Source organism: Xenopus tropicalis, chromosome 4, assembly GCF_000004195.4.
Source record: "Xenopus tropicalis strain Nigerian chromosome 4, UCB_Xtro_10.0, whole genome shotgun sequence".
Taxonomy (NCBI): domain Eukaryota; kingdom Metazoa; phylum Chordata; class Amphibia; order Anura; family Pipidae; genus Xenopus; species Xenopus tropicalis.
The window spans coordinates 96,580,676-96,598,485 of NC_030680.2; the positions used below are offsets into that span (position 1 = coordinate 96,580,676).

At 38.7% G+C, this 17,810-nt stretch overlaps 1 protein-coding gene across 1 annotated transcript in view; it reads left to right on the plus strand.

Annotated features, from left to right (window-relative positions):
- Positions 1 to 17,810, plus strand: part of zfyve9 (zinc finger FYVE-type containing 9) — a 46,713-nt gene that overhangs the window by 10,480 nt on the left and 18,423 nt on the right. Inside the window, exons 2-7 of the mRNA XM_004914004.4 lie at positions 812 to 914; positions 4,427 to 6,252; positions 8,050 to 8,149; positions 12,334 to 12,510; positions 15,441 to 15,586; positions 17,090 to 17,201. Of these exons, the coding sequence (XP_004914061.2) occupies positions 845 to 914; positions 4,427 to 6,252; positions 8,050 to 8,149; positions 12,334 to 12,510; positions 15,441 to 15,586; positions 17,090 to 17,201 (2,431 nt within the window). The 5' untranslated portion in view covers positions 812 to 844. The remainder of the gene's footprint in view (positions 1 to 811; positions 915 to 4,426; positions 6,253 to 8,049; positions 8,150 to 12,333; positions 12,511 to 15,440; positions 15,587 to 17,089; positions 17,202 to 17,810) is intronic.

Consider the following 17,810-nt stretch of genomic DNA (forward strand, 5'->3'; position numbering starts at 1 on the left):
ATAAATACCTTGATTATTGTTGCTGCATGCAAAGTTGTATCAAATTGATGTTATTCATACTAGTGTGAGTATATGGGTGATTTTCATAAGTACAGTGGTTAATTGCACGTGAATAAACATGAAGCTGAAATGTGGTGGCACGCTGTGAAAAGTATTTCAAGCTGGTCAAAAATTCAGACCAACGTGCATGATTGTACCAATTCTTAACTGAAACCATCTCTTGTTTTAAAGGAGCATGAACTCAGGAAATAATGTGCTCTCAGCCTGGCCCGGAATGGCAATTTGTAGTTTCTGCCAGATGCCAGAAGGGATGCTGTAAGATGCCATACACAGTCACTATTTATTGGGCCTTGTTTGGGCCAAGGCCTATTTTGATACCTGTTCACAGCTCTGTTTTTGCACACGTTCGTATTTTCAAGCTGTTTTTGGGACGTTGACCCAATACTATCATTAACTTGCGTAACTAGTGCTTGAGAACCAGTGCTCTTCACAGAATAAGTGACATATTTATAAAGCTTTATAAAAAGGCACTAAAAGGCAATTTATATCCGCACAATACACTGCTAACATGTTTTGCATATAAACAAAGCTGAATAAAAAGATTTAATCCTGAAAAAATCTACACAAAAAATGATTGCATGCCACCACATTTAAACAGCATTTAGCACCACATTTTACAGCAGTAATTTGTAAAATGCTCAAATCATAAGGTATCTGCAAATTGAAAACCACAGAAAAAAAGAATGAGAGTAAACTTGTATGTTTTCATTTCAAAAGATACAAATAATTTTTTTTTGGTTTTAATCTCTAGCCCCAGACAAAAGTCTAAAAAGGTTCGTAACCAATGGAGAACTATTTTGAGGAAGAATCGTACAACCTGGATAAAGTATTAGACGAATTTGAAAAGAACGAAGGTGCAGTATATTATTCACATACAAATAAAGCCTAATAATAATATCTTCATATTTTACAGAAGTTTTTGTGAAAAGTGTTTAATTTGTGTACAGGTATGGGATCCATTATCCGGAAACCCATTATCCAGAAAGTTCAGAATTACGGGAAGGTTATCTCCCATAGACTTCATAATAATAATAATTCTAATTTTTAAAAATGATTTCCCTTTGCTCTGATTAAACAATTATTGTGCTGTTACGGGTTTATTTAATTTTTAAATAATCTTTTAGTAGACATAAGGTGTGGAGATCCAAATTATGGAAAGATCCCTTATGCGGAAAACTCCAGATCTCGAGCACTCTAGATAATGGGTCCCATACCTGTAGTAGTTGCAGACCATAAGCCATCACAGTGTTAGGAGTACAGTTGAATGCAAATACATATTTAACTTTGTAAGTTTAAAGTAGTTATTAGCTAAAAGTAACAAGTGGCATGTGCAAAAGATCATGTTTGTGCAAGCAGCACTGCAATGTGGAACACCACTCCTGTGTCAGCCAAACTTTAACACATGTCCTTTGCAGTCATATGAAGGTTTGCTGTTGCTTTTTTTCTGGTCAGCATGTAATCAATTCTCTTTAAAGGAGAAGGAATGGCTAAGTCACTTGTGGGTGCCAAAATGTTAGGCACCCCCAAGTAACTTTAATCGCTTACTTTGTACCCTGGGCTGGTGCCCGTGTTAGGAGAAAAACGCACCAGCCCGGGGTACCTGCAGCGAGCGATACCTCCTTCTGTGTTCGCTCTGTTGGCAAAATCCCTGGGCCGGCACATGCACAGTAGGGTGAAAAGCCGACTTCTTTGTTAAAGTTCGGCTTTTCACTCTATTGCGCATGCGCAAGCATGCAAAGGAAGAGTAAGCGCTCGCTGCTGGTACCCCGGGCTGGTGCGGTTTTCTCCTAACAGGCACCAGCCAGGGGTACAAGGTAAGCGATTAAAGTCACTTGGGGGTGCCTAACATTTTGGTACCCCCAAGTGACTCAGCCTTTCCTTCTCCTTTAAAAGTTTTCTTTGTCTCCTAGAGCTTTCCTTGATTCTTAATGACATTACAGACAGTGGAAATTAAGCATTTTGTAATCTTTTAGTCTTCCCTTCCTTTGTATAAGCATCAGTTAACTTTTGGATGCTTACTCAGTTGCCCAGAGGAAGCCTTGGTTGTTGCGTGACAGCCCAAAGTTTGATTTCATAAGGTTCTGCGATTGTTAACAGGTGACAACTCCTAATACCTATTAAAGGAGAATGAAATGCATTTTCTGCTCAGTTTTTGCATTACTAAGGGGCTGATTTACTAATCCACGAATCCGAATGGGAAAAATTCGGATTGGAAAATGAACATTTTGCGACTTTTTCGTATTTTTTGCGATTTTTTTCGTTGCCGTTACGACATTTTCGTAAATTGTCGCGACCTTTTCGTAACCATTACGACTTGCGCGAATTGTCGTGACTTTTTCGTAGCTGTTACGATTTGCTTGTATATTGTCGCGACTTTTTCGTATTGAGCGCTCGTAAACGGCGGGCAAAACTTTCAGACTTTGCATGATTTTGGAAGCCTCCCATTGGACTCAATGGCACTCTGCAGCTCCAACGTGGCCCAAGGAAAGTCACGATACTGAAGCTTGAATGAATCCGAAACTTTTGTACTCGGCGCGACGGCTACGAAAAAGTCGCGACAATTCGCGCAAATCGTAATGGCTACGAAAAAGTCGTAATGGCTACGAAAAAGTCGTAATGGCTACGAAAAAGTCGCGACAATTTACGAAAAAATCGCAAAATACCGATCATTAGGAAAAAAAACGCATTCGGACGCCTTCGGAGCGTTTGTGGATTAGTAAATGTGCCCCTAAGTCTTAGCAGCCTACTATCCATATTGACAGAGCTGTGGGTTGTTGAGTTTCCTTCACCATAAGACATGGTGATAAACATCCACTCTGTCATGGGGTCAGGCCTGTTTTACTGGAACAATTAATCAGCTCTGCTGAGCACCATGAAGTAGATGTTTTGGGGGAGGTTACTCGTATTTGCATGTCTTGTAGCTTAACGTAGTGTGGCTGTTTGCATTTCTAAATCTGACATGGAAGTGCATTGCATAGGTCAAGGAACCCCATACAGTGTATGTTTGCAGTGAGGGAGAGTTGTCACTGATTTTGGAAGCCATGAAATGTTTAACACAAGATGCAAAAGAACTTAAAACCAGAGAAAGGTGCAAAACACATCTTAAAGGAGAAGGAAAGGCTAGTAAAGAGTTTATCTCAAGCTGCAGGCATACCTTCAGTTGTCTCAATAGTGCCCTTAACTTCCCTTATTTCACCTGTTCAGAAGATCAGAAGCCAAACAGGAAGAAAAAACGCTGAGCTGTGTAAAGAAAGTTCCCATAATGCCTCACTCCTGCACAGAAACCCAGACCAAGTGAACATGCTCAGTTAGTAAGACTATGAGTCAGCTTCCTGCTGATTGGCTCAGATCCACATTCCTAAGGGGGAGGAGTGAGTTCTTGAGGGAGGGGGGAGCAGGAGAGAGCAGAAAGCTGCTTGTCTGTGGCACGGGAATTACAGACACAACAAATCTTTTGACAGAGAAGTCAGTGCAGCATTTCTGTGAGTGCTTATGGCTGTATTTACATAGACCTTTCTGATAAAGCTTACTTAGTTTTTACCTTTCTTTCGCCTTTAAGCAAGGAGAGCATGTCCTCAATTTGTACTTTAGTATATTTATTGGACTATCGCTTAGGACACACTCAGATGTCAAAAGTGTTGGTGAACCACACAAGCATGAAAAATGTTCTTTGGGAATGCTAAATAAAGACTATGATAGGCTATTTGGTAGCCCCATGTTGACTGCTGGCATACAGGAGGCTCTGCTTGGAGTTATACTCTTTATGCTTCCAAAACTTGTCTCCGAGCCAGAGATTTAAAAATGGGCACCTATTTGAGGCCCCTGGAGCAACATCAAAAAGGGTGGTGAGCAATGTGTTAATCACGAGCCACTTGTTTGGGATCACTGCCTTAGGGTATGTAAGGCCATCAGTAGGGGAGACCTTTGACTTATAGCCTGTTTAAACATGACTACTCCTGTTCTCTTTAGTAATTAACCAAGGCTGTGTTATGCTACTGAAGTGTTAGGTTAGAAAGCAACCTCTGCAGCTGGGTTTTGTAATAATTGTGGCAAACACACTGCAGATTGACATACACATGCCAGACACACTGCAGATTGTTCTTAGAGGAACAGCACATGTTCTGGGGAACAGATAAGATAAAATTAAAGGCTCTTTACATGAAACCACACATTTTGTTTCATGTGCATTTAAATGTAATGCAAATTTAGTATGCATTACTAAAGTTTTGTTTTCAGAAGACTATATAACTTTATTTTAAACACTTAAACAAATTGACTCTGTAGGGAAACATTACTGTTGTTTATGCAGTATGTTTTAGACCAATAATTAAACTGTTTTTCTCTTTGTGCTGCCTTTCCCCTTCAGATGAGACTGTCTCTCCAAAGCTGTTAGATGCAAAGTGGAATCAAATCATAGAACCACATTCCCATAGAGTCCCTGAAAACCCAGCTCTTGACAATGTCTGTAAATCAATCATTGCTATTGAAGCTCATCTCAAAGTCAGGTCACCCAGCTTGACAGCCCTTGAGATATCCACATTTGTGAATGGAGAAGTTAGTATAGTGGCACCAGAAATGCCCAAAATGGTGATAGGAGACACCATAATGGCAGAGGATTCATTTTTTAATAACACTGGTCCCTCTGAAATTGTATGCAACCCATCAACTGTGGAAAGTCAGAGTTTACAAGTTTTAGATGATGTATCAGTGAGTATTCACAATGAAAAAAGTGTTCTGCTCGACGATGGATTCTCTCCATGCAGTAGCCCGAAAACTGTTATAAACCCTGTCTGCTTGACCATGGATAATGAAACACCCTTGCACGAACAGATAATTGTTAATGACAAAGACAAAGAAACTGTATCAATTTCAGTTCTTCCAACAATCATACAGGATACTGCTAACTTAAGCACAGACCTAGCTCTTAATAAACCCAGCACTGAAGAACCTTATACAGCATTAAAAGAAACCACATCAGTCATTCTGCCTGAAACGCCTTATTCCACATGTGCTGTCCTTTCCTTTGAAAATAACAAGGTACCCAGCTGTCAATTAAATAATACAGATCTACTCAGCGTTTCACCAGTAGTTGAAGCATGTAGTGAGCAGCAGCCAAAACATACATCTTCCTCCCATGAAGAAAAACTTTTTGCAGGTGTGCCTGCAACAGCATCCTTTCCAGCCACTGCTGTGGAAACTGTGCTAAATAATGAGGCTCTCCATAGTGCTGAATCTTTTGACATTGTTGTAAAGAACTTTTCTGACTCTTGTGTGATTAATGGTGACTTCTCAAAAACTAGTGGACTATCACATGAAAGCAATGAAAAGTTTTATGCAAGTAAAATGTTTCAAGGAGGGATAGATACTAATGTCTTATTGGAAGATACATGCATAGCTTCTAAAGAAGGAATGGATTTGCATGAAGAAAATGGAACTAATGCACCACTGTTTCTGTACAATGGGTGTGATTCCTATGGAATAAAAAACCCTGCTGTAGCTCATAACCCAAAGAATTTACCATCGAAAGAAGATTCTGTGACCGAAGAAAAGGAAATTGAAGAAAGCAAGTTAGAATACTACACTGGTATTTATGAACAACAGAAGGAAGATGAGGTTACAGAGAGGAGTGGACTCCTGTTAAATGCCAAGGTTGACCAAATGAAGAACAATTTGCATAGTCTTTGTAGTCAGGTTTCATCCATGCATGGGCAAACATCACCAAAAAAGGGCAAGATTGTGCAATCCCTCAGTGTTCCATATGGTGGAGCACGCCCAAAGCAGCCAACTCATCTTAAACTCCATATTCCAAAGCCATTGTCTGAAATGTTACAGAGTGATCTCATTCCTCCAAATGCTGGTTGCAGCTCTAAAAACAAAAATGACATGTTAAACAAGTGTAATCAAGGGGATAATCTGATGTCAGAATCATTACGTGAGGAATCTTCAGTGCGCAGCCCTGTTACTGATGCTAATGGTGAAGTCCCTGGCAGCCTGTGCCTTGCAGTGTCTCCAGACAGCCCAGACAACGATCTGCTCGCTGGGCAGTTTGGGGTACCCATCTCTAAGCCATTTACTACTCTAGGGGAAGTGGCTCCTGTCTGGGTGCCTGATTCCCATGCACCAAACTGCATGAAGTGCGAGGCCAGGTTTACGTTTACCAAAAGGAGGCATCACTGCCGAGCTTGCGGAAAGGTATGTAAAGAAATCTGATGTTTCATAACATAAACCGTAGTCAGGGTAGATTATGCATGACAAAATGTGTTTCAGATTCAGTTTTAGTAGACTGATAAGTTACACAGTTAATAAAATACACACGCCAAACCTCACTTAGAAGTGCATAAAATAATATATTTAAAGGAGTCTTTGGGGAGGTAAGGATGTTTTAGATTGTTTCATTTTTATTGGAAAGCTTATCTAAAAGTAAATGTTCTATATATTAACTGGTAATTAAAGATGATTTGATGCAAAAGGTTTTTTGTTAAAAGTACAAAATTATGGGTCTTGGGGTGGGGGAAGAATAAAAAAAAAAACAAAGTGGGAGGAATAAAGGAGGTATTTAGTGTAGTACCTGTGTACTGAAATAATCTTGATTTTGATGTTTAAAGCACACCTATCTACAGTGCAGTGACTACACGGTAAGATCCACTCGCCTGGCGAGGTCGCCAAGGGAGCGGATCTTCTCCCGATATCCCCACCTACGGGTGGGCAGTATTGGGGGAATTTAGGATAATTCGCCTATTCTAGTAGATATAATTCGATTGTTTGGCTCAAGGGCCAAATGATCGAATTATACCTACTGGAATAGGCGCAGTCGGTTCGGGGACCACATCAACGAGCCGATGCGGTCAACGATCTGACTAAATTTTTTAACCTGTCTGATCAATATTTGCCCGATTTCAGGCCAGATATTGGTCGGGCAGGCCAGTCGTTGTTTCCCCTACAAGGGCCGACAAGCTGCCAAATCGGTCCAAGGGACCGATATCGGCAACTACAATCGGCCCGTGTATGGCCACCTTAACACATACAATAAGAAAGCTAAGTATCCTCAGACAAAATTGCCTGCAAAAGAAATACCAGTTGGGCAGTGGCAGTGTATGGTATTGGAGCAGAGGCAGTACAGCTAAATAGCAAAAGAAAAGTTTATGTCTGAATTCTTTGAATATCAATATATCAAGCAAAAAGACACAACATAGAACTTGGAATATCAAACAGCACATTGTAAATGATAGTAACTTAACAACGTAATTTAACATAAATCCATGTTGGTGGTAAACCACTGCTATAAGATTTTAAATGTTTAGCTGTATTGTGTTACTTGGCTTAAGGCAAGTTGCTTTAAGTGATATCAGTCATAGGTCATGTGATAAAGGACCACAGACAGAGCCACGACCTGGTTACCAAGGCAACATCTAAGTGTTATACAGTGCACAATCATTACAATGTTCTACACGAGGCAGATTTGTAAGGTGAAAAAACAAATAAAGATAAACCAAACAATATATACATCATATACAATTGTTACTGCGCCCACATAGCGCCTTACATATGCTGAGAATACACATGAAAATCAAGTGGAAACTCACCAGTCTGCAGGACCCACAATAAAACCTATAGTTAACTTTACTATAGACTCTATTTTGGATAGCACAACCGATTTTTTTCTTTTTGCTTTACATTACAAAAAGTCCCCTCGTTCAGAAAACTCCTAAAAAATAGTAGAAATGCACCGAATCCAGGATTTGGTTTGGTATTTTCGTCAGGGTTTGGATTCGGCCGAATCCACCGTCCTGGCCAAACCGAATCGGGGTTAAATGTGAACATGGAAGTGGAAAATTGTTCGCCGCATGCTGTGCATTGGTGCATCCAAAACATTTTTTTGGCAGTATTTACATTCAAGGATTAAATGTTTTGCTGTATCACTCTTTTATTTTAGTTTGTGAGACTCCTGTGTCATTTTATATTTTTTATGATATTCTCTTTATTTTTTAGGTGTTTTGTGCTGCTTGTTGCAGTCTAAAATGCAAACTTCAGTACATGGATAAAAAGGAGGCTCGTGTGTGTGTTATTTGTCATTCTGTGCTTATGAATGGTAAGTTGTATAAATTAAGATGCAAATAGCCAGTGAGTGAACATATTTAATGAAGAAATAAACCCAAAAAATGAATATGGCTAGTAATGGCATAGTAATGCTATATACACTGCTCAAAAAAATAAAGGGAACACAAAAATAAGACATCCTAGATCTGAATGAATTAAATATTCTTATTAAATACTTCATTCTTTACATAGCTGTATGTGCTGACAACAAAATCACACAAAAATTATCAATGGAAATCAAATTTATCAACCCATGGAGATCTGGATTTAGAGTTATACTCAAAATTAAAGTGGAAAAAAACACTACAGGCTGATCCAACTTTGATGTAATGTGCTTAAAACAAGTCAAAATGAGGCTCAGTTGTGTGTTTGGCCTCCACATGCCTGTATAATCTCCCTAGAACGCCTGGGCATGCATTGGTGGATGGAGCGAGACATGATGTCCCAGATGTGCTCAATTGGATTCAGGTCTGGGGAACAGGCAGGCCAGTCCATAGCATCAATGCCTTCGTCTTGCAAGAACTGCTGACACACTCTAGCCACATGAGGTCTAGCATTGTCTTGCATTAGGAGGAACCCAGGGCCAACCGCACCAGCATATGGTCTTACAAGGGGTCTGAGAATCATCTGTGAAGAGCACAGGGTGCCAGTGGCGAATTTGCCAATCATGGTGTTCTCTAGCAAATGCCAAACATTCTGCACGGTGTTGGGCTGTAAGCACAACCCCCACCTGTGGATGTCGGCCCTCATACCACCCTCATGGAGTTTGTTTCTGACCGTTTGAGCAGACACATGCACATTTGTGGGCTGCTGGAGGTCATTTTGCAGGGCTCTGGCAGTGCTCCTCCTGTTCCTCCTTGCACAAAGGCAGAGGTAGTGGTGCTGCTGCTGGGTTGTTGCCCTCCTATGGCCTCCTCCACATCTCCTGATGTACTGTCTCCTGGTAGCGCCTCCATGCTCTGGAAAATGCTCTGGAAAACCTTTTTGCCACAGCTCACATTGATGTGCCATCCTGGATGAGCTGCACTACCTGAGCCATTTGTGTGGGTTAGACTCCATCTCATGCTACCACGAGTGAAAGCACCGCCAGCATTCAAAAGTGACCAAAACATCAGCCAGAAAGCATAGGAACTGAGAAGTGGTCTGTGGTCACCACTTGCAGAACCACTCCTTTATTGGGGATGTCTTGCTAATTGCCTATAATTTCCACCTGTCTATTCCATTTGCGCAACAGCATGTGAAATTGATTGTCAGTCAGTGTTGCTACATAAGTGGACAGTTTGATTTCACAGAAGTGTGATTGACTTGGAATTACATTGTGTTGTTTAAGTGTTTCCTTTATTTTTTTGAGCAGTTTAGTTTATCTGCTGAAGTTACTGCACCAGCCTAAAGTTATAGAATGTCTATAAAAATTATGATCCAGGCCTTCAAAGTTGTCACAGTAGTTCACCATCTTGGATTTTGTTAAACGTGTCAGTGACTCTGCACATAGTGTGCTCTGGGCAGCTGTTGAAAAGCTAAGCTTAGGGGTTGTTGCAAATCATCAAAAAGAAAAGTTCAGAGACGTTCACCTGTCTTTTAAGCTGATGCTACAGGGCTGACCATTCTAATGCTAACTGCACAGGTTTCAGAGCTGCTATGTAAAGAGAATCAAAATTAATTTTTTAATGAACCATATTTTGTGGCTTTTATGTTCCATAATTACAGTATATTTTAAATTGGTCTCTAAGCTCAGATAACTGGAAAAATTCATTTCTGGCTCCAAGATGGCAATCAATCCAGTCCCTGGATAACATTTGAACTTAGCTATTATCAGTAGCCCTGTATTTTCTCACTTGCCTTTAATGCATCCAACCCCTTCATAAAGCTCGCTAATGTATCTGTCTGTACAACTGATTTAGGGAAAGCATTCCACAGCTTCACAGCTCTCACTGTAAGAAACCCCTACTGGTAAATAAAGCATTACATAGTTAATTATATGGTCCCCTTTTATATTTGTACATAGTTATCATATCACCTTTAAGAACCTCTTCAGAGTGAATATCCCCTCCTTGGCCAGACTTTTATCATATCTGAGGCTTTCCATACACTTTACTAGCTTAGTTGCCCTTCTGTGGACTCTCGTTGATTCAATAATATCCCCTTTGTGCACTGTAGACCAAAAATTCACAGCCTTTCAATTTCATCTGCCACTTAGCCACCCAAATTGCCAGTTTAAGCTCCTCATCCACTTCTTGAATGGAATTTAATGGGCTCAATAGTTTTGTATCTTCTGCAAACACTGATACATTACTCAGATTACCCTTTCGTAAGTCACGAACAAACTAAATATAATGGACACAATATAGAGAACCCCCACTAAGAACCCTACTCCAAGTAGGGCAACCGCCCTCTGTATATGTAGCCAGTTTTTTATCCATGTACAAAAAACATTACTAATTTTAACAAACCTAAGTTTAGAAAGCAGTCTGTATCAAAAGCTTTGGCAAAATCACATATACTGCAGCCTCAATGTCCAGCTTCTTTCTAACCTCATCATAAAAAGCAATCATTTTTTTCTTACATGGCCTATCCTTGATAAAGCCATGTTGATTACTGCTTATAATGCCGTTGTCCAGAACATATTTTTGAATGTGATCCCTTAAACTTTCAAAATAAATTGGCCACCACAGGTGTCCAATTTGCTGCCTGTAGTTGGCGGCTTTAAATCCCTTTTTAAATGTTGGAATTACATCTCTAATCCATAGGTACTACTCAAAATAAGTCAGAGAAAATATCAGAAAGAGAGGCCTGGCTAAAACTTAATTCAGCATTAATTTTGAGTAAATATTTATTTTCCATATCCCGCGTCAGCCAGTGACTTGATTTAGCTGAGACATTTGTGCCCCATCAAATGGGTCTTGAAACTCTGACTCCTTTATTGTATACACTGAAGAAAAGAACTGATTAAGCACATTTTCCTTTTCTGTAGCTTTTATAACCAACTTATTTCCATTATTTAATAGAGCCACACCTTCATCTTTTTACTATTAATATACTTACAAAAATGTTTGGGGTTAGTGTTAGACTCTTCTGCAATCAGTTCCTCATTTTCTATTTTTTCCTTCTTGATGTTCTTGCTGTTTTACAACAGAGTTTCCCTGTTAACTTCCTTACCTCTGAATTAAGCCACATTGGGTGGTCCTTAAAACTCCTACATTTGATTACTAAGGGAATAAATTGGGAACAATAATGATTTAATATTTATTTTAAATGACAACCATTTTTGCTCTGTGTTCTCATTTTGCTTGTCAGGTCTATTATAATTCGTTCAATTTCATTTCAGTCTTAAAAGAGCTTCATGGTTATGCAATTTTAAAAAAATGAAGACCAACTGCTTTATATTTTGCTACCTACACCATACTAAAAGTTATTTTTAATGGGACCATCCCTTTTTAATCTCACATGAGCCATCTTGGTCTCCCTATAGCGGGTGCGCTCTTGGCATGCTCCACAACCATGAAGATTTGATCTGCTAGGCCTCTTGCACAGGCTTAGCATCCCCTTTCCCAAACACATTGGCCTCATTGCCAGAAACGTAACTGCCATCCTTTCTGTTCTAAAGTGCAGGGCTGTGCTGCAGAGTTCGTGTTTACCATGCTTAGCCGTGTCACTTCAGTCCAGGTTTTTTGGTGGTTATTGCTTAGCAGAATAATGTGCACTGGGCCAGGACCAAGAGTCCACATCAAGTGTGAATGCTTCTAGTTAGCTATCTTCATCATGGAACCTGGGACCAGAAGTGACATTAAATAGGGCTTGTGCTGAATATGCTTTTTGATTTTTGTTTTAATCGCAAAATCTATGGTGTTTTATTTTTTGAGCTAAATAAGGAAACTGTAAGTAAGATAGTGGTGTTGTGGTTCTTTTTTTCCCAGGCTCTTGCATTAGTTTCCTGAAAACACCAGCCCAGGAAAAATAACAGTGAATTCACCTTTCCTTGACCCTTAATCTAGCTCCCTGGTGAACTTTTGTGAGATTACAAGGAATGTAAAATAGAAATATTCTCCATTTAAATATGTTAGTGTTCAGTGCACTTGTAAAATTGAAACTCTTATTTGGACTCTTTTTTTTTTTGGGATTTATTTGGAGTCGCTTGAGATTTTTTAACTGTTCTGTTCATTTTTATGTATATTTTAGCTCAAGCGTGGGAGAATATGCTAAGTGCATCAGTCCAAAGCCCAAATCCAAATAATCCTGCTGAATACTGCTCAACTATTCCTCCCATGCAGCAGGCACAAGCTTCAGGAGCATTGAGTTCACCACCTCCCACCGTCATGGTACCAGTGGGAGTGTTAAAACATCCAGGAACTGAAGGTAAAGTTTGAACATTGTTTAATAAAACATTTTTATACTCTCCCAGGAATATGAATTGATTTGTAAAGTAACTTAACATGTAATGCAGGACAGTAAGGAGGTAAACCAATTTCATGGTTATTGACTCTATATGTAAAGAAGTTATGTGGTAATGGGCAAACTTTGCCCTGGGCCAGTAAACAATGCTAACCAATCAGCAATTTGAATTTACTGTTATGATGCAGTTTTCACAATTAAAGCAAACATCTGGTTTGTTGTTAGCTCAAGGCAAACTTTGTTGAAAAGCATCTGCATGCACAATTTTTTTTTTCTTTTGAAAGTTGTCTTGGCCTCCACTGTAAGGGTTAAGACACATGGGGCGATTTAATTAACCCAGTCACGGCGACTTTTAGCCCATAGAGTATAATTGCTTTGCTGAGACAAATTATATGCACAATTTCGTTGCGTGGATTAGTCACTGCACCTTTTTTAAAAGTCGCGCCAACTAATCGTCCCGTGTGTCTTTGCCCTAATAGACATAGTTGGACAATAAGGGCAGCAGTTTTCCTCCTCTACAGATACTTCTAAAAGCTTCTAAAGATGTTTTGTGTACAGGTAGAAAGAGGTAAAGAAATTGTATTGGAAGAGATTGGTCTGGAATAGAGGGGTGGTAAGACTTTGCATAAGGGTTTTTTTTCATGCTTTGGATCATTAGGCCTTAAGGCTACTAGAAAACATTTAAACATTAAATAAACCTAAATTGTTTATATTTTAACATGTTCAAATGTGACAAAGTAACTTTTATACTTATTTTACCTTTAATGTATACTTTACAAAGAGTTAAAGACTGGCCATATGCATAAAGATCTGCTTGTTTGGCATGGTCACCAATCAAGCAGATCTTTGCCTGATTTCGCCACCCACGTGAAGATTTAAATCAGGCCAATCGTATGGTTTTGCCCTTGGTGTTAACAGAGGCCTATGTAGGCTGGTCTATGATGCAGTCCTTGTCCAATGCTATTTTCAAACCTGCCCAGTTACTATGTTTTCGGCCAGATATCAGTCAGTAAGGCTGTCAAGTAGTCCCTATAAACAGGTAGAGAAGCTTCCAACTTGGTTTGATAGGGCCAATTCAGCAACATAAATCTTTCTGTGTGTGGCCAGCTTTAGAGCATTTTTAAACAGCTTATGTATAGAATCGGTAAATTGATAATAAAGTGGCGAGTAGCCATGTGAGGTGTCAGGCAATATTAACTAATTCACCATAATATTATGGAATGGAATAGGAAAAGATTGGATGAGAAGCACAATGTTTGCCACTATTTGGAACTGATTGGTTGCTTGTGTAGATTACAGTACTTGGTACACATTTGTACTTATTTCAGTAAATGTTTGCTACTTGCTTCATGGCTTACAGCATTGTTTGGATTCTTTGGGTGAAGTCATTTGTTTAGTAGTGGCATTTTTAGTTAAGGTCACTGTCAATATATGGGCTTTTTTTGTAGACATTGTTTTAGATGGGAGGGGTTAAATTCCTTTCATTCTGCTAATTCCGGTCTCTTTTGAGGTGTGTCATTTTAACTTCCTGAATATTCCCTTGTTTAGCTCTAAGTCTCTGTTCATTTTCATAAAATTGTTACCAGTTTTTCCTTATTTTTAATTTTTTTTGGTTGCACTGATTTTATGTTAAGCCGGTGTATTTTTTCTAGTTTTTGTTTTATTTTTAAAAAGACAAACAAGCTACGTTTCAGAATCTTAAGAATGTATTGTTTTTAGAAGAAAATATCTCCTGCATTATCAGATGTTCACTTTTTTAGCTCTTTTATATTGTTGATCCTAAAACATTAAAGGGAGGGTTAACTCACTCAATATTCTGGATTCCAGATAATAGATCCGACACCTATTCCCTGGCAGCCAAGAACTGTTTTGATCAGCCCTTTATATGACCTATTACATTTAACACTATCTACATGTAATAGTTGTGAGAGCGAGCCCTTTGGGAATTTTTTTTTTTTTTTACTTAATATAAGGTAATTGTACCATATACATATAATGAACGGTTTCCAGGTAAATATAAATGGTACATTTTCATTGATTTTACAACAGCACAAAACAACAAAATACAAAACAGTGTTTGATATACTGACATTTGAATGCTGTCAAGTTCAGGTTTATACAAGCAAGAGGATACTATCGCTTGGCTTTGCAGTTGTTGCTATATAAGTGACTGTGTTTAGTTATGTCACGTTGGTCACACTTGGGCTAAGGGGATAGGTTATGTAGCCAAGTAGTTCTGGTTGCACCAGTTTCCCCAAAACTTGTCAAACTTGTCATATGTACCCCTTGTTTCGTAAGTTAATTTAATGAGGGGAAGAACTCCATCCACCAACCGTCTCCAGAATGTTAGGGAGGGAAGGTTATCCTCCATCCAGTGCATAATTACTGTTTTTTGGAGGTTGCATTGCCTAACTCTGGCCGCATAACCTTGGTGATTTTTTTTTTTTATTTATTAGGCTCTAAACTCACGTTTTGATTAATCTGCCCCTTAGTATAAAATTTGCATGCAGCAAACCTAATTAGAAATTCATTTAGATGTGTGCTGCACACTGCATTGGTTCAAATGCCATTTTCTATTTTCTAAACTGTATGCATTTAAAAGGCTAGCTATTTTTAAGTTTGTAAATTCCAAGCCCTAGGAACTATAGGTGCCCTATTTAGTATGTTGACCTGCCAACAGCTGGAAATGCAGTGGAACTTTCTACTACTTGGAAAATGTTATTCTGATTGGCTGAACCCTAGAAAAGTAAACATTCTTGATATTTTTCCCACTGACTGTTTTTGGCAGAAAAAAAGGGTTAAATAAAGCAATGGAAGACATCATTTTTAGTGCTGTTTTAAAAATGTATGTAGATCCCATTTTCTGCATTTTTATTCCTTGCCCTTCTCCACAGGGTCGCAGTCAAAGGAACAGCGGCGTGTTTGGTTTGCAGATGGAATATTACCTAATGGAGAGACTGCAGACTCAGAAAAAGCAAATGGAACTGCAGTGGCAGGGACACTTACTGTGTCACATACCAACAATTCTGCATCTTCAGAGGTGAGAATGGTTAACATAGCCACTTATTTGTATACAAGTATAATATCTATAACGAGGATTTAGAGGTTTTCGTATTCTTACTCATATTTGTTCCTCGTTTTTACTTGTTCGTGCTTTTTATCTTTGGAACTTTTAATAAGTCAACCTCTGAAAAATGAAAATCCTCTAAAATGAAATCCAAATGAGATCCAATTTTTATAAATAGGTCTCTTAGTAACTTTTTTTTTTACGTTATTGGTATCTAAAATATATCTGGTTTTCTTGTTTTGCCTTTGCCTTTAGGTATACGAGGCAAGTAAGGTGCCCAACTCAGGCAATAAAGACTTGTTCAGTGAGATCAATGGTACTACCCATTTTAGTCAATGAGAAGCAGTTTGCCTGCAGCTACAAACAGCCATTATCAAATTATTTTATAAGCAATGCTCCTTAAAGGAAAAGGAAAGGTAAAAACAAAGTAAGCTTTATCAGAAAGGTCTATGTAAATATAGCCATAAGCACTCACAGAAACACTGCACTGAGTCCTCTATCAAAAGAAACACAGGATTTCTTGTCTCCTTTTTTGTAAACATGTTCTTAGGGTATCTGACTTCCTCTCTCAGAAAAATCCCTCATTCCTCAGGCCAGAGTCTACAGTTCTCTCCTCTCTACCCTCTCCTGCTCCCCCCGTCCCACAAGCTAAGAACGCCCTCCCCCCTCCTTTAGGAATGTGTCATCTGAGCTATAACGCTAGAGCTGCAAGCAGGAAGCTATGAAGACCAAGCAAAAATGGCAGCTGCAATCTTAAGCTAACAGAGAAAGCTTCTAGGGCTCTTTACTCAGGTATGGTAATGCTTTCTGCAAAATAAATATAGCATTCTAGGTGGCACTAGGTAGCAAATCTATTGGCAGTAAAATGTCAAATTGACTTTCCTTCTCCTTTAATGTACGCCTTATTTTTGGATTAACTATTACTACTGACTGTTAGTAAGATTTCACTTTCAGGTGGCACCTGACTGCAGTGTTCAGTGACTTTTTATAATGCACAGAGTAAACAAAATAAAAATGAGGTGCTTATTTCTTAAATAATTGTGTTTGAAAAATAAACACAGCTTAAAAATGTTCCTGCAATTATCTAAAAAAATCTGTTTTATTGATATATCAAGCATCCAGTATAATGGCTTCATACACATTGCTCCACCCAGTGCAATGCAGTGGTAAGATTTGGTATGCACCTAAGCCATATTTACCGGATTTGGCTGAATTTTGAATAATTCACGAAAGATTGGGTAGAATACTGAACACAATCCTATTTTGAATAGTCAAATATGGGATAAATTGCATCAGTGGTGAACAAAAAAATGTTGGGTTCAGTTGTCCTGCATTTTAAAGTCTCATGATTTTTATTGTCTCAATTTGGCTTGGCTGTACACTTGAATCCAACAAAAGGGGTTGGGATTTTGCCAATTCCTAGGTGAATTCTCTCATGTCTAAAGACCATCTGTAATGTCTTACTGTGTTTTGTAGTCTGAGAACACTTCTGGATTCTGTGGCAGTATAACTCAGGTTGGCAGTGCAATGAATCTTATTCCGGAAGATGGGCTTCCTCCTATACTTATTTCTACTGGAGTAAAAGGAGGTAAGTTACATGTAAACCACATAGACTGCTAAGAAGGGCACAGTTTGCCTTTACCACTGAGTTTTTAAAAGCCTTGTCTTTTTAAGAGCTTAAACAAAATTCAACAGAATACAAATAACACTGCCAACCAATATTTTTATAATTTCCAACTGCATTCAACAATATAAAATCTACATAGCTAGTTTGTGATATATAAGCCAGGGTGGTAGCTTATTGCACAGTATATATACATATAGTGACAGTTGCCTACAAGTTTTGAATACAATTATTTCTGGGTTCCACATAGCTCAAGTGCATTGCTTAGTGAAATTATTTGTCAGTTTTCCAGTGAAGGTCATAATGACTCACCTAATAGCCACTTATTCCTGTTAGGTGACCTTCCTTGATGTTCATTAGCTACCTTAGTAAATGTTTACATGCTATATAAATACTGATGATGATGATAATAATAATAGCATTCTGGTATGACATGAGCCAAAAGATGCTCTGTCCTATGAAACCCATTTTTTCCTTCAGGACTGTATTCTGAATAGACAATTAAAGGATGCTCAAAGAAGAAGGAAAGGCAAAGTCTTTTGGGTGTGCCTAAATGTTAGGCACCCCCAAGTG